Source organism: Papaver somniferum, chromosome 2 (assembly GCF_003573695.1).
Source record: "Papaver somniferum cultivar HN1 chromosome 2, ASM357369v1, whole genome shotgun sequence".
In the NCBI taxonomy this organism is placed as follows: domain Eukaryota; kingdom Viridiplantae; phylum Streptophyta; class Magnoliopsida; order Ranunculales; family Papaveraceae; genus Papaver; species Papaver somniferum.
Window position 1 is genome coordinate 74579378 of NC_039359.1, and position 18126 is coordinate 74597503.

At 38.5% G+C, this 18126-nt stretch overlaps 1 protein-coding gene and 2 non-coding genes across 3 annotated transcripts; all 3 read left to right on the top strand.

Annotated features, from left to right (window-relative positions):
- Positions 1–3461: 3461 nt before the first annotated feature.
- On the top strand, positions 3462–5226 carry LOC113348059 (amino acid transporter AVT3C-like). Its single transcript, XM_026591762.1, has one exon. The coding sequence runs from the start codon at positions 3698–3700 to the stop codon at positions 4958–4960; it is 1263 nt and encodes a 420-aa protein (XP_026447547.1). The 5' UTR covers positions 3462–3697; the 3' UTR covers positions 4961–5226.
- A 1068-nt stretch (positions 5227–6294) lies between these two features.
- TRNAC-GCA lies at positions 6295–6366 on the top strand. Its single transcript has one exon. It is a non-coding gene; the product is annotated as a tRNA-Cys (tRNA).
- A 9237-nt stretch (positions 6367–15603) lies between these two features.
- TRNAV-AAC lies at positions 15604–15677 on the top strand. The gene has a single exon. It is a non-coding gene; the product is annotated as a tRNA-Val (tRNA).
- The last annotated feature ends 2449 nt before the right edge of the window (positions 15678–18126 follow it).

Below are 18126 nucleotides of genomic sequence, written 5' to 3' on the forward strand. Positions count from 1 at the left end.
TTCGGTCGCCTGTTCTTCGTTCATCCCTCCGTTCCTTTCTATCTTCGTGAGGTCTCTCATCTGAGCAACCCCTTTTGGCCCCATTGGTTTGTTCTGCTGAATTGGTGCGATGAGACCTCTGCGGATATGCCCTCGGGTTTTCCCGTTGAATTTCTTCAAGTCGAGCGTGTTTCTCGATAATTATTCGGAGATCGCCTTCTGTCTTGGGCACGCTCCCGTGAATTTCAACAAATAGGGGACTCATTCGGTCTAAGCCCCATTTATAGCAATTGATGCTTACCACTGGGTCCACGCTTCCTATGGCTTGGCAGATCCTATGCCATCTGTTTGTGTATTCCCTTGTGGTTTCCTTGTAGCCGATTGCTAGTGAAAAGAGCTTATCCATCCCGGTGTTTACAGTCTTGTTGTACATGTATGTTCTTAAGAATTTCTCTGCAAGTTGGTCGTATGAGTGTATGGAGTTTGGTGGCAGATTATCAAACCATGATAACGCCGATCCCTTCAAGCTTGACGGGAAGTATCTACAGAGTACGGCGTCGTTCTGTCCCCATCTAGCTAAGACACGGTTGTAGTACCGAACATGTGCAGCAGGGTCGCTAGACCCATCATAGCATTCGAACGTCGGGACAGGGCATTTCAGGGGAATAGGGGTGTTGGCCAAGCGATGCGTTAGGGGCGTGGAGTTAGCTTCTCTCATGACCTCTTCTAACCTTCCCCCACCTTGTTTATTTTTCAATTGCCTGATCTCTGCCATCATCTCATCCCGCAGTTCCTCCATTGCGCGTTGGTGCTCTAAATTCTTCAGCTCATTTCCGTCTGACTCTCCATCTTCATAATCCGGGTCGGATACGCTACGTCTCCTTGTCGCGTCTTCATTAGTCGCTAGGACGACTCTACAGTCTTGGTTTGGCTCTGGTGCTTTGGAGCTTGCTTCATCAAGTTGTTGGCTGGTCTTTGTGCTTAGAGCAATCCGCTCCTTTAAATCTTGATTTTCTCTGGCAACAGAGCTACAGCTTCTGCGTAAACCTGTTGGTTCCTCCTCAGTTCCTCGAGCTCAGCCATTAGTTGGTGTGTTTGGTTGGACCCCTGATTGGGAGTCCCCGCGCGTGCCGCTACAGCCGTGGCGCCGCCCTCCTCCATGGTCTGTACTAAAGGTGGCAGGGGTTCAGCTTCTGTTGCTGGTGTTTCCAAATTGGAGTGAGCACCCCTCTGCGGTGCCAGAGCCGCCGGTATGGTTTGATTCTGGTTATTTGTTAGCGGCATTCCAAAGGTTAGCAGATGCGCGGGTTGGAATGTTCTGGATTCATCCACCCTTTCCCTTGGTTGGTTAAGTTGACTCATGGCGAAGGTATTGCTAGCCTCCGCAGCCTTCGGGACTACCGCAGCTTCCCCGTATTTTATCGTTGCTGCTCTGAGAGCCGCCACTGCAACAGAATTAGCGTTCATGGGTGAAGTGATTTCTGCGGTATCCTGCCTTCGATTGGTCATTTTAGTTTTATCTCCTTTCTGTTTGCTTCGGGTGTTTCTTTTGACAAAGCTTTGGACTTTCCCGCTTCCTGCGTCTTCTCCATCACGTGCCCTTTTGTTGATGACGAAGTCTCGCGTAAACTTTCCTTCTTTACTCACAACACGTTTTCTCTGTATAAATTATTTCAAACAGAAACGGGAATATCCGCGTGAAGCGGGTTAGTTGGCGAAATACAATTTTTCAAGAGGGAATTAATACCCGCAGGCTATAAAATATGGGACATGCGATCCTTAGTATAAAAAAACCATAGTAAATCAGACGGATATAAAATATGGGTTAAAGTTTCATTAAAGGCGATCCTCAGTATATAAAAAAAACTGCGAAAATTGTAAATCCGACGGATTAGGACAATAACCTTTGCTTGGAACAATAACTCTTATCGAAGGCAAAAGGTGGGTTTTTGAACATAATACAGTTGACGAATGATCTATACGGTCCGAGCTGATAAAATCGGAGCAATCATATGCCAAATTAGAATGAAATCACAGGACAAGATAAATCTTTTACCGGGACGAAGTCCCTGTTTCTAGTGCCAAATTGTGGACACACGAACTATGTGGGGGTCCGAATGCCCACAATCAATCGTTAACGTCTAAAGAGATTACGATGATGATACCCTGATGTGGATTCATTGGCTCAAAACCTTCGGGTTTATCATGGCCTCCTCCAACTTCCCCGTGCGTGGCGATCATGCAGGGGATACAAGTATTAAAGGAAAACAAAACATATAAGCAAATACGTGCGGAGCTAAATGAATGTAAAGTGCTGAAATGTAAATAAGACCAAGGTTTACGTGGTTCAGCACTAAGGCCTACATCCACGGGGTTTGTTGTTCTACTATATTATTCACGGTTACACGAATAGTTGAATGACTTTGGGTTTACATATTTCTCTCCACTAAGGGATTAACTTACCCTTACTATTCTCTCTCTCTCTCTCCCCCCTTCTCTCCTGATGTTTTTTCGATCCCCTTCCTCTTTGTGGAGATTGGGTATTTATAAGGTTGGAACGTGGGACTCATCTATGAAGACCGTTGGAACCTTATCTTCTCGTGTCCTTGCGTCCATCACGCGGAGGTCTGCGTTTCCCCCTCGATCCCGCGGAGGCATCTTCGCTCGTTCCACGGGTTGGTCGACACGTGCACTGCTCAGAGTGTTTAATGCGGGTAGTTGAGGGGTCTGCTCGTGTCAGACAAGTGTCTTCTGCCCCTGTCAGTCCGTGTCAGCTAACTTTCTCTACACCGTTGATCTTGACCCCTCTTCTGGGGATGAGATAAAGCAACTCCTAGGGGTTTATTTGGTGCTTCGTGACGCATCATGTTTTGATGTTTTGGCTTGCATGCTTTCCACGTACCTTTCTGTATACACGTGTCTGATAGTGAGATATATGTGTACACACAAATGGGGTTCATTTTCCTGATGTCCGGTTATTATTCTACAGCACTTGATAAACCCTTACGAGAAGGCTGCTGTACAACAACCAAGTTGTATACCTGTATTCATGGTCAACTGTCACATTTTACGGTAAGCAGGTAACCGGAAAACAAGCTTCCACCGTATAATTCCTATCATGAAAAACCAAGACAAAAGGAAACTTGCAACTTGGAAAAATCTCTCGACAGATACAAAAAAGATATTTCTAGAAAACCTCTTTAATGATCCATTCCTGATCAACCCCATCTCTACAATTATCATCTAAGCTATCCACAAAATAAATATCTAAGCAGTCACATTTTTGTTTTCTCAGGGGCCATTTTGGTACTTCGGTAAAAATTTCACGTACTTCCAGAAACTTGAGATAACGGAGAATCTTGTTCACCCACGTGTGTACACAAACACAGCCAAATGATTGGTTGCATTTAAGCTTATAAATAGAACCAAATCACAGAAACATTTGGTCAAGAAAAACGGGCCACGTCTAGAGCCTTATAAAAAAAAATCGCTGAAAAGATCTCCAAAAAAGTTTCTCTCTGCAAAAACCAAAACCAGTGGAGAGAAATTTCATCACCAAAGAAGAAGGAGAAAAGAAACTTCAAGCCAAACACCCATCACTTCTCTTCAATTTCTTGCAGATATAACAAGAATTGAAGCAAAACCCATAGATATTTTGAGATTAGATTGAAAGGGTCAAGCTCAATAGATCCAAATTGAGGTTCAAAAATCTGATTCAATGGGGTTTGATGAAGAAGCGGGTTCATCAACTAATGTTCTACCACCATTTCCAAGAGAAGACACACCTTTGATTACAAAATCAGAGCATCTTTCATCTCAACCAAAAACATTCGCTAATATTTTCATTGCAATTGTAGGTGCTGGAGTTCTTGGTTTACCTTACACTTTCAAGAAAACTGGATGGGTTTTTGGGATTCTCATGATTGTGTTTGTGGCTTTTTTAACCTATCATTGTATGATGTTATTGGTGAAAACACGCAGGAAGCTTGAATCAAAAAATGGGGGGTTTTCTAAAATCAATTCTTTTGGTGATTTGGGGTTCACTGTCTGTGGTGAAGTTGGGAGATTCTCTGTTGATATTATGATTTTACTTACTCAAGCTGGATTCTGTGTTAGTTATTTGATTTTCATAGCTAATACTTTCGCACATCTGTCTAATACAAAGAAAGTATTAGGGTTTAGTCCCAAAGCTTTTTACATCTGGAGTTGTTTTCCGTTTCAATTAGGTTTGAATTCGATTCCAACTCTTACTCATCTTGCACCTCTGAGTATTTTTGCTGATGTTGTTGATATTGGAGCTATGGGTGTTGTTATGGTTGAAGATATCATGATTTATATGCAAACCAAGCCTGTTTTACAAGCTTTTGGTGGTCTTTCTGTTGTGTTTTATGGATTGGGGGTTGCGGTTTACGCCTTTGAAGGGATTGGAATGGTGTTACCATTAGAATCAGAGACCAGAGATAAAGCTAAATTTGGTAGGAATTTGGGGATTTCAATGGGTTTCATTTCTTTGATGTATATTGGTTTTGGAGTATTGGGTTATATGGCATTTGGGGAAGATACAAAAGATATAATCACTACAAATCTTGGGAAAGGATTGATCAGTTTGCTTGTTCAATTGGGATTATGCATTAACCTTTTCTTCACATTCCCATTGATGATGAATCCGGTTTATGAAGTCTGCGAAAGAAGATTTTGTGAAGGAAGGTATTGCATTTGGATGAGATGGGCATTGGTTCTGGCTGTAAGTTTGGTTGCACTTTTAGTGCCAAACTTTGCTGATTTCTTATCTCTGGTGGGCAGCAGTTTTTGTATTGTACTTGGGTTTGTGTTGCCTTCTTTGTTTCATTTGATGGTGTTTCAGGATGAAATGAAGTTAGGAGTACTGATTTCGGATATTGTGATTATGGTTTTGGGTGTAATTTTGGGGATTTCAGGAACTGCGTCCGCAACGATAGAGATTTTCTCAGTGAAAGTCTAGAGATAGTTGAGAATTGAGAAGAGTTGTGTCGTATTTGTTTTACATTTTCCCACTTTGTTATTTTCTTTAGGCACAGTTAATATTTACTGCAACTGTGTAGTGAGTGTGTCTGGCTTGAACTCCTCTTGTTTATATGTGTCAAGAACTCCTTCTATGATTTCATATTCTTATATAAATAATGTCAGTTATCTTTTAGCTTCTGCTTGCTCTTTTGCTGCTGCAATTGATTAAGAAGCTGGTTAAAAGAGTGCAGCTCAATTTGAATGTGGCTTTGGCCTAAATGTGCTCTTCTATGCTTTTTTTCATACTAGTGATGCCAGGGAATTGCCTCTTTTCATAGATGATGGTGAAAAATGCTGTTGGAATGTAACTTTGTCAGATGAACTATGTAATTTGGTGATTGAGCTTTTTGAATGAAAATACATGGCTGTTTCAAAAACCTTCAAGTCTTGTTTCCTGAATCTGAATGGATGCTTTTACAGATTCATTTAACTTCTCTATGGTTGATGTTTACATTGAATGGTCCAATCCAAATTATGGGCGTCCATGTTGGTTTCTGTATTCTCATCACAAACTGATAGCAACACCGGGACCTATTTAGAGTGTTTCAGACTCATGGCTCAGAACAATGAATTTGAGATGTTTGACAGTAGAAAAAATGGTGAACTCTTTATGCATCATTTCTCTTGTTGTGAATTATTTTGTAGTTTCTATTGTATTTTTCTTAATGGGTAGTAGACCTCAGTCCCGTCAGATGATTTGTTTCTCTCTAACTATCTTTCAATTTGTTCATTATGTGTAGAATATTCGGCATCTTTTTTCTTCTTCTCATTTTGCTAATTTTGTGTGTTGTGGACTTGGGCTGTTCACTTTATCGGCTCTAATTTGTACTCTAGCAATTATTGTTACACTTCTGTTGTTGGAGCTGATTCTAACACGATATCGAACTACATTTGAGATGGGTTTGGCCTTGGCTGCTTGGGTCTTCGGTTCGGCATTCTTCGCATTCCATAGATATTAGCACTAGTTGTTTCCATATTAGTTATCAAGTGTTATGGTCCAGGTATTAGTTGCAGCTAGTATTGGAAAAGGCGACTAATATCTCATTTCCAACAAAATTGTGGAAAAGGCAAGTGCAATGATGGTTTCAGATTTTGCCTCCAAACAACTCATTTCCATGGCATGGACATACTTCGGCTTCCATCTCGAAGTGATTTACCGCTTGGAATTGACAAGTCACTTGCCACGGCCCACTTGCTTTAATTAACTTGCCACAGTCCGTTCAGATGTGGCAAGATGATTCAAAGTGGACTAAGATGATACAATTAACCAATGGGTCCATAGCTCAGTGGTAGAGCATTTGACTGCAGATCAAGAGGTCATCGGTTTGAACCCGGTTGGGCCCTTTTTATTTCTTGATTTACTTCACATTTAATTAACTAACCCGGGAGTACATAGAGTTCTCGTTAACTTTTTTTTGTAACCCGTTATAGGGGCGGCATGATTTATTAGAGGGCGACATTCTAATAGGACAAAAAGGGTCATTATATGATCATTCAAGGTGTCCCTTATAAGTATACTTCTAAATTAGTCCCAACTAACTTTTTGTTGCTCAAAGTTATCTAAAGTACGTAAAAAGTTCAATTTTTTACATTTTCAGAGCTAATTACGGTTGGAATTTTGCTCTTAACCAACCGTAAATCGAAGTTACGGTTCGTAAAAGATGAACTACCAACCATAACTGGTTAAATTTGAAGAAAACCCAATCGTAAAATTAGTTACGGTTGGTAACCAAATGCTCGATACCAACCGTAATTCAGTTATGGTTGGTAACCAAATGCTCGATACCAACTGTAACTGAGTTCCGGTTCGTAAACTAAAATGATTACCAACCGTAACTGAAGAAAATTCTCAGATATAAGAACATACAGTTGGTAATTGAACTATTACCAACCGTAACAACATCAAAATATCCAGTTACGGTCTGTAATTGAGTTAAAATCAACCGTAACTCACATAAACCCAGAAATTTCAATTTCAATTTTCATCTAAAACCCTAATTTTTGATTGCAATTAAACTTAAATCGAACAAAATAAACCAAATCGTAACTGAGTTTTCAAAACATACCTCATATAAGTCATTACACTATACTTGATTAATTTTCGAACCGTCGATTAATCGAAGACGATCAAATTTTGAGTTTTAATGAAGGTTACGGTTGATGGGAGGAGGAGAAGAGAAGAAGAAAGAAAACAAAATTTTAATTTAGCTTTGATTTAGGTTAAAAAATGGGGAGGGTAATCTAGTTAATTTACACCCCTATAGGACATCCCCTAACCAATCAGAGGGACATTACTATCACACTGCCGTCCCTCTAATAAACGATGCCGCCCCTATAACAAGTTACTTTTTTTCTGTTATCAGGAACTTCGTTTCCGTTCTTGTGTAGATACTAGCTAGAATTACCGCGTCAATGCACTTCTTAAAATGGAAAATTTCAACTTGGTAAAGAAAAGAATCCATTTGAAACAAGTCATTTGGCATTAAAGCAAGTCCTTCGACAGTAGCATCAGGAAACAAGCAACTACATTCCCCTTTCGCTTTTAGCTTTGACACACACCTCAGTAATTAATAAGGAATGTCAACCATATAAGTGTGATCGATTGTCCCTCTACAAGTACATGCTCCTCCTTCCATAACTGATATGGCGAAAAAGTCGATTTTTAGATTTGGTGGAAGCCACAAAGAACTTTGCGCCAGAGTCCCTTTTGGGTGAAGGAGAATACGGGCGTACATTCGAAGGCTGCTAAAAAGCGCAGTGGTCAGGTTAGTTTACTAGTTAAGAAATTTTGGAATGCTGTTTCAATTATCGTTACATTAGCTATAGTTTTTGCACTTGCTCATAAATTTGCTCTTAAACTAGTTTTGGTGAGTAATGCACAGAAATCATCTTCGCAGGATGTTGCAATAAGACAAGTTGACGAGGAAAGCATACGTGCCATCTATGGATGCCATGACCAGACAATGTTTTCGACAATTCGTTTGCGTTGCCTCCTAACATACTGGATCTGATAGGTTACAGCACCAATGACAAAGACCAAATGTATTTTGTGTATGCATTCATGTCATTGGGATCCTTGAAGCGTCATTTACATGGTAAGATGAACTACTAACTCTATCTCTTTCTTGCATTGGCCTCACTTAACCAAATGTGTTATCATGTTTTTTCGGATCTTCCGTGCAATAAGAAGCCCATGGACTGGAATATGAGGATGAAAATTGCAGCTGGTGCAGCGCTAGGACTAAAGTACCTGCACGATAAATCCAATGCTCCTATAATTCATGGAGATATCAAACCCTCCAACATTCTCCTAGACGAAGGATATCAGCCCAAGCTTTCAGATGTCCTTCTGTTGAAAGAACGCATTCCAGAGCATGACGAGTCTAGCCATGCGAGATTATTCAGCCGTCCGTGCCATCGTCAGGCACCTGAATTTGTTGGAGAGTGTAATCTTACTCAACAAGGAGAGTGTAAACTTACTCAACATTTCGACATCTACAGTTTTGGCTTAGTCTTGCTTGAACTGATTTCAGGGCGTCGTTGAATGGGTAAGCCTAGTTTATTTACAACATTTTTAAGAGAAAAGGAAAAACTCACCGGATGCAGATTAAGAATCTGATTTAATTTCTTGTTTCGTGACTGTGCAGGCAATGAGCAAATTGGTGTACGGTAAGGAATTCACCGCGGTGGCTGATCCGCTATTGAATGGCCATTATCCAGAGCAAGGCTTGAACCAAGCTCTTTCTCTTGCAGCTCAGTGTTTACAACGTGAAGATGTCGCTAGACCAAGTATAGGATATGTTGCGACTGTTCTACCGAATTTAGCTTCAGAAATTTACGATCCTAACGCTATCCAAATTAATCGAGCAGGCACATTCGCAGTTGGAAACATTGAAAAGGAAAGACTTACAGCGCAATGGCGACATGTCTGGTTTTTTCACTGAATTCTAGAAATGATGGAGAATGAAATTTCTACCGTATACTTTTAAACTGATTGCTAACTTTGCTAACTTTCAATTCTAGAAAGAAGAGACGAGCAGATCGATGGGTTGACAACATCGGACACTGAGGATGATGAGGAAGTATTGATCATGCAAGCTAACCAAAGAAGAGAAAGGCGACGTGCCGAACACCAAATTGCTTTGGATAGAGAGGAGGCGAGACTCAGACAGATCCGACTGGATAAGAGAATCGTGACCCACGACTTCCCACTCGTACCTCCGTCAGCAGAACAAGCAGTAGTACCACCACCTCAACAACCAGCACCAATAGATCCACCCACCGCACGTGGAAACAATCTGAATGGTCACTCAAGACACGAAAGCACTGACCCATCACTGCTGATTATTCTTGAAAACCAGAGAAGGCAGGAGGAACACTTACGGGAACTCTACAGAAGAAACCTAGCACTCGAGCATGAGAATTATCAACTTCGAAACTTGAGGGCGAGATCGAGAGGATCGTCATTCGTCAAGTCGAGGTGCATCGAGTGGCCGGGCCCGAGCAGCTCGATCCCCAACTCCAAACCATGACCCGACGCCAAACCTTAACCCGATGCCAAATCCTAACCCGGTGCGAGGGGGAGGGTACGGTCCGCCAGAAAGTACGTCCAAATCCTAACATGCATTTCACCCTGCAAAAACACAAAGAGAAAAAAAAAATCAAGCATATCTATCCTGCATATTACTTCACAAAAATTCTTACTCAACAACAGCAAAGACAATCTACATTAATCATAATCAGATCAAAAATCAACTGGATATCAAAATCAATAACATCTACACTACCATAACAGAAAACATATCAAAAATCAACTGGAAAACAAATCAAATAAAAAATCGACTAGAACAAAAGAGAAAATTGGTATATCAACATCCGAACATGAAATCGAAACAAAAATATTGAATTAAAAAGATCAACATTGATCGTAACAATTTCAAAAACTGGAAAATAAACAAAAATTCAAAAACAAGCTTAAAATATCTAAAAAACGCTTCGAAAACCTAAATTAAGCTTCGAAAACCTAAAATAATAAATCTTAATCTTACAGAAACTAAAACCTAGAATCGAATCAAGATTAAACAAAATCAGAATCAAGATTAGAATGAAAACGAACGAAACTGAAGCTTGAATTTCAGATATCTTTGATGAGTAAATTCAATCTCTCAATCAGCTCCTTCCCAGCTCTCGATAATTCAATCTCTCAGCTCCTCTCCGGCTCTATCTCCTTCTCAATCTCTCAAAACTGAATCTCACAACAAGTGAGGCTAAACTGGGAAATAAAACAACAAAAAAATGTAAATTTGAAAACTCTGGGTGTCGGTCTAATTTGCACGGCGATTTTGGGTGTGCATGTGATTTTTTCCACACGTCACAGTGGAGATAAGTGTAAAAATGGACGTGGCTGTAATTTTCGCTAATAGTTTTTACTTAGTGAAAAATACTAGAACCCCCTACTATATGGGTTCAATATATACAAGCCCCACAAAATGGATCCTCTACTATCAACTCCATACTTTCAAAAAATGCTACTACTAGGCCCAAAATATCAATTTTTCTTCAGATCTAGCCCATAATTAATTATTCTGAATTTTAATAATGGCAACATTACCCTTTAGTATATATACAAGAGGAATACATAAGATATTTTTCATTTCTCAATTCTGTTTTTCTCTCTTCTCCATTCTCTTTCTCTGCCGGCTGCATCGAATTCAGATCGACGAAGAAGAAGACGAATCGATCTGATTAGATTTTAGTTGAATCTAGGTTAGGTTGATCTACAAATATGAATAAATCATTTTAATCGATTTGATTAGAATCTATGTTTTAGTTGTTTCTAAGCTGCATCAGGTTAGGTTTTCGTTGGTTCGACCGGTTTTTTTGAAGATTTTGAATCGAATCTAAGTTTCAGTCGATTCGAAGTAGAAGAAATCATTTCCGGTTAGGTTTTTGATCAGGTTCATCACTCTTAGTTCGATTAGTTCGATTAGGTTTTTGATTTTTATTTTGATTGATTCTGTTCAGATCTGAGGATAAGAAGAACCTGATTGTTTTTTAATCAATCGAAGATCTTCAAAGTCGTTTTAACCTTAATTACTTACTTTTTGTGCAGATTCAACAATGGAATCTAGAAGATTTCTCTCGTTTTTTCAACAACAGAAATGAAATCGTCATTGTTCAACAGCAGCAGAAATGAAATCATCGTATGAGCAAATATCTGCAAATCAGTAAGATTTTTCTCGTTTTTTCTTGAATCAACAGGTTTTAAATCTAGGTATGTGTTTAGATTATTGTTGTTTTTGTTGTTGATGATGATTACTTGTTGTTATCAGTAATTGTAGATGGTACCGATGTTCACCAAATAATTTGAGAGATGAAAATGGTGTTGAGACTGTCAACGATGAGATGAAAAGTTTAGGTGATTCAAGTGTCAGCAAGGCTGCTGATATGGATGCTAGGTAATGCGTTACTGTCTAAATTATTTGGTTTTCTGTATATTTTTTGGTAAAATGTGTATCATGCATGCTGGGGAGTTCCATACTTTGAAGATTCTGTTTCATGGACCTATATTTTGGTATTGGCTGTTAGCTTTTAGTATGATGCCTTCAGACTCTATGAGTACGCAATGATAATTGGATGTGTAGAAACTAGTTACACATGTTAATTATATGTGTAACCCCTCATTATCAGTAATTGTACATGGTACTAATGTTCATTAACATATTTATGTACTGTGTGTACCATTTCAGTGATTATGTATGTCATAATTCCTTTTGAACAATGAAGTATGAAATTATAGATGCAATAGTTTTGTATGGTAGTGATTTTTGATCCAATATTTTTTGGATTTCTCAATTATAACCAGTAATCGGTAATAACTAGTTGTATCTAATTCTCATCTGATGCTTAGTTGTGTGTGAATTTTAAGCAGAGTTGGCAGTAGATATTGGTGTCTTGTTAATTGGAGTCTCTTGGTAAGTGTTGATGTTGGTAGAACCGAGAAAAGAACATCAAGTATTCATCTGTATTCTCTCCCTATCTCCTTGTATTTTTTTGATGACTTGGGTTTATTATTGGAACGCTGACGAAGTAAGATCAGACTCCAACTAACGAAGTTATTGTTTCGTATAAAACCTTACATGATGGTAAGAGTTCAAATTTTCTATTTTGAACCTTAGCTTATCTTTGGTTGATCATGTTGGTTCGTCCATGCAGATGCCCAAAGCCAACAATTGATGTTATAGGAGGACTTACGCTTGGAGGTGGTTTAGAATTTGAAATGGTTAGTGATTTCTGCTAACTAGTAGTTATATGGATGTGTAACTAGTAGTTACACAAGCTATATGGATTTGTGACTGCTAGTTACACATCCTGGGATATAAAGTTTATGTTCTATATATTGCAGGTTCTTATGAAAAGGTATATCATGCATATTGGAATGACCAGATAACATTGGTTGGCAGTTGCTTTATGGCCAGCTTGTTCTCAGCAAAGGATCATCATTCGGTTTGGATGATGATCTAGCTAAAGAAGCGATTAAAGCAGGTCAGTTCTTTATCCTAAAACTCTCTCCCTCGACTCTTCCATGAAAAGGAAAAAAACTATTCAATGCACTAAATTCTTTTTGAAGTTTTTCTTTGTGAGTAGCTTGGTGTTGATCTATTTCTTCACTATATTAATGCATATGATTTTATTTTGGATGTATTTGAAGGTAAATTTGATCGGGATTGTAGATTTTTGGAGTTTTTCACTCTCACGAAGAATACGAATTTGAAGATTCAAGATAGTACTAATATAATAATTTTCGGTTGCTGGGAAACAACATTCAGATGAGGTTTGTGCTGCTTAAAAACTGTTTGTTTGTGCAAATTTTTTCAGTTTTTTGGTTGAATATGAGGATTTGTATCGCATAGGAGATAAGAATGGTTATGAACAAGCTGTTGTTGCTAATTACAGGTTATGGAGGTGTTGATTTCAGAGTATGAAAGTTCACAGAGAGCTGTAAGAGTGTGAAGTGGTACAGATGCATATTTAGCAGTGATTTGGTGCGGAATGTTTATATAGATTTTAGAATTGGCCTATCTGGACACGGTTGTTACCGGAATGTAACTTAGGTACAATTGTTATGCTTCTGAAATTTTAATACAAAGTACATCATTATGTCACACAGTTGGCCCACTGATATCATTTCACTAGCATCCTGACCAGTGAGTAATAATGTTTCAGAGGACTGTTCTAGCTACGTCAGAAAATGGAACTGGCTTATTTCTGGATCCCATAGTGGAACATGGCCCAGGAGGAGGATCTGTCTTGAAGTTTGTCATATGTATATGAAATTATTCTCATCCTGTATATGTTTACAAGATAGCAGGTTAGGCTATGATTCTTATGAGGCGCCTACTATTCGAGTATCTACTGTCTTTAAGTATTTGTCAATGTTATGCAAAGTGCTGCTATTTCTTGATATTGTGTTTACTTTTATGCATAGTACGTCTTGAAATATTAGTGGAAGGCAAGCATTTTATATACCGTTTGCATCTTATCCCAATGCCGGAGTTGATACTAAGCGTCTATTCTTTTGCTTCAGGCGAGGGGAAATCTTACTTCAAATACATTTTTTTATGTTGCACATCTTGCGAGCTCTATCATGATAGAATTTCATCACTATATCAGACAAAGTTATACTTGGTCAACCATTGGATAGGGGCTTTAGTTTTATTTCACCTATGCTTCTGTTGGTACAAGGGGTGGTGTCAGCTGCTTGTTGGAGGTTGCAGGTTGACTCTCTTTGTCTTTAATTTTCTTGTTATAGTAATCCTCTTTAGCTTTGCACAGTAAAACATTTCACTGGTCATTTTATGTTGAAATATAGCTAAATCATCAATTGTTTACTCGAATTGCTCTTGTAACTTTTAGCTATTCAACTGCATTACAACAAAATAAAAAAATGTCATCCCTTCATAATGTAGATTGACACACTTGAATAAAACAGAACTTGATGAAGCTACGGTAACGTAGCATTATAGTTGCTTTTTTTTTTTTTTTTGGTTTCAGCAATCATTGCCCATGTTGCTATGTCATAGGGCTTCAATTTTTCCTGGCATGCCATTTCTTTTCATATTTGAAATAAAAGTTCCTTAGTCATGCTATTAGGAGTGCCAAAGATACGTAGGATACTTGGTTAATCATCTCGGCTGAGACGCTTCTTAATCTTCAAGACTCACTTTTATGTACAGAAATCAAAACATGGTTTGCAACTCTGCATCTCTATGTCAAAAGTTTCGAATGACCTAGTACGACATTATGACTCGAGTTATGAAGTTTTAACCATGATGAAAAGCTTCTAGTCAAAGAGGGTTTTTAATTAAACCAATTGGAGATTCACTTGTGGCAACCTTGCTATGATGAATTTGGAAACATTATATTTTCCCTTTTTTTGTCCCTGTCGTGACACATGTATTTTTTTCTTCATGAAGGTTCTTATCTTGAACTAACTGGTCAAAGGAGTTCATCCCCTGCCAATGCACTATTTGTGGGTCTTTATGTGACGTCCGGAAATTGGGTATATTAAAGGAGTCACTTCTTGCGTTTACCTAGAACCTAGTACGTCATATCTCCAGTATTGAAACTTGAAATTTTAACTGCTCTCTTATTTGTTAGTTGTTGAGATGCAGATATTATTAAATTCTTATTTTATCTGTTGTGCAAACAGTTGTGATGACCCAGACAATGCTGTTAAGGCACGGGTTCAAGACTCCATGTTTGTTTACTCCTGACTCATCTGAGTCGTCTGGATCTGGGTGAAATCACCTGACTCATCTGGATCTGAGTCGATATGTTTGTTTTGAGTCAGATCTGACTCATCTGACTCGGAAATAAGTGAGTCAGTGATTTGGTCCCATGAGTCAGAGATATTTTGTTACCTGACTCAAATAAGTCCGAGTCAGGGGTTATGTCTGAGTCAGAGGTCGAGTCAGATCTGACTCAAAATGAAAAATAAACAGTCTGACTGCTAACTCGGTCCGAGTCAGGGGTTGACTCAAATTCAGACGCCGAGTCAGCTGCAAACAAACAAATTCTCAGCAAGGAGCCTGAATCAGAAGCCCAGTAGAAGGTCTTTTACCAAAGTCGTGTAAATCAGTCAATGAGATCATACAAGAACCTAAAGAAGCATCAACTGAGTACTGAAGTTGTAGGTATGTTGGTTACAGCTTACAAGAAACTGTTTACCGTGTGCTTCACCTCAGTAATACCCAGTACACTGGAAATTTATTTTTGTTGATTGTGAGATGACAAATCTATGTGTGTACATCTAAGCCGTTACATACCTACCTATTCTCATAGCTTGAATCGTAAACATTTTTAGTCCTCGAACAGATTATATTCCTTTAGTTTTATTTATGAAGTTGCTCCCCTAGTACTAGTAAGATAGAAATATAAGCAGTATTGCCAGATCTGACAAGCTTCCTGTTTGCACCTGTGCTGGTTGATCAGCATAGTCAGAGTACTTTTGGATGTGGCATCATAATGTTATTACGTCTCAAGATTACCTATATTAGCTTTTGTAGACAGTTACCGCCTGGTTTCGTGGTGTAGTTGGTCATCACGTCAGTCTAACACACTGAAGGTCTCCAGTTCAAGACTGGACGAAGCCATCTGATATTTTGTTTTTTTATCTTCAGTTTTTTTCTTATAGACATAGATATTTTTTTATCTTCAGTTTTTTTTTTTGAAATTTGCACCTTGTTAGTTGTGTCTGGTCACTGGTGTTGTTACATTGCTCCCTTAAATAGAATCCGCACATCATCATTGAGGGTAGCCTAAAAATGATAAACATGAATTGTGCATAAATCAACCCGCACCTTTAATTTGATTGGAGATTGTATTCTGAAATTGTGCCAATTTATGGCTTTGTATGCAGGAATATGTACCATTTTTCATCCTGTTCGCTGTTCATTATTTTGCAGTGGTGGAATGGGCTGGTGAGGCACTTCAGGACTGGGAAAAAGGGCACCCTTTTCTCTCAACGTCACAAATAATTGTTTTTCTAGCATTAGGAAATGGAGACAACAGTTTATCTGAAGTGAGTTTTTGGGTTCTTCACTTTACTTTTCTTGTTCATCGTTGTGATTTTGCAGCAAAACGGTGTCGTGAAAGCTGAATACCACATCTCAGTAAGATCTTGCTCCGAAGTGATTTTTTGCTGATGGTGTCCGGGCAGTTTTGGTGGACAAGGACCAGGTTGTTTTTTTTCTCTGTACCATAACTTGTTGATTAAACTAGAAGTGTTCCAACCTTGCTCTAGATTCCAAACTAGAAATGTTCCAATCTTGTACAGGTTTCAATTTCAATTGAAGCTACACGATACTGGTTGGGCCTTATGAAGAGTTTCCATTTTCCACAAGTCTACGTGGGTTTCTGCATTACATACTTGATATTGATGGTTTATGTCCATTAGATATAAATGTTTTTAGCATTCTTGCTCTGATCTCTTTTGCAGAAGCCATTCCACCAAGAACAAGAGGAACTGAAGGTATGATCAAGATCATTGCATTGCTAGATATATGGATTAAGCTATTAAGGCAATAATAACACATTGAGTTGGAAGCTGCTTTTTTTTTAATAAACTGGAAATGTATTAAAGACTAAAAGATATCATACAGAAGTAAGTTATGACCATGTACCAGACCTTTAATAATTTTACATTTCAAACTTATATGAGAGGGAGAATTATCAAGAAAAGAGATTCTCTTCTTCTTCCTCGCCCATTTAGCCAAACTATCTGCTTTAGTATTGAACTTCCTATCTACGTAATCTGTTGTCCAACAAGAAAACTGGCTCAAAAGAGCTTGCACATCACCTAGAATAGGTTTCGCCCTCCAATCACACATAACTGGTTTGTTGTTCCAAAAAAGAACTACACTTTTACTGTCACTTTGAATATGTACTTTAGAAAGACGTAGTTCATAAGCCCGCTCGACAGCTTTTTTAACACCCAAAGCTTCTGCTCAGTCTGCACTTGTTGTGGTACCTGCACAAACTTTAACATCAATGAGTTTATCATCACGCCAATAAAGAACTCCTACCCCATATGTGTTATCTGCATGTTCAAAAGAGGTATCAACATGAAATCCATTCCTCGAATGACTGAACATATCCTTTACCCCAGATTTAGCGGAAATATTCCCAATACTAGAAAGATTTTTGAATATTCTTTATACAATCCTGCGGGTTAGGTCGCACTTTTTCAAAGATGACAGTTTCTATATTTCCAAAGGTGCCAGCAGATTATGCTATATAGTTTTTCACCTCCTTTGTGAGGCTCTGTGAACCAAGATTGACACCATTTCCTAAAGTTACCACTGTAAACAGGAATATTCATATTTAGTCCAAACCACACAGCCCTAGTGAAAGCACAAGAGATGAATAAATGAGCTGCAGATTCATGACAATCATTATTGCATAACACACAAAAAGGATCAGATTTTTTAGCTCTAGCATACAGAGTAGCGCTTAGAGGTAGCACATCAGCCATCATTTTCCACACAAACAGATTAACTCTAGGAATGAGATTTAAGTTCCAAATAGGATCAGAAATTTGATTGGACTCTTGTGAGATAACCTTGTAGGCAGATTTCGTAGAAAATTCACCGTTTCTATTACCTAACCATCGAATCCTATCCTGTTTACTGGCGTTTATATAGATTGATTTGATTTTTCTAGCAATCTCTGCACTAAAAACAGTATCTATAAGTTTCATTTATGAGATCAGAAACATGCTTAAGATCCTCATGCATTCTGAATCCCTACATCAGGAATCCAGTTGTCCAAACTTATGTTAACAGATCTACCATTTCCCACTTTCCAAACAGTATTTTCCTTCAAAATTTCTAATCCTGTCCTGATGCTAGACCAAATCCAAGAAATATTAGAAGCTCTATTCTTGTGAAAAGGATGAGTCCTAGGAAAATATTTGCCTTTTAAAAGTTTAGCCCAAAGATCATTGGGATTGGTTAACAATCTCCAAGCAATTTAGTTAAAAGAGAGAGATTAACTCTACGAGGATTACTAAATCCTAAACCACCCCGAGATTTAGAGCAACAG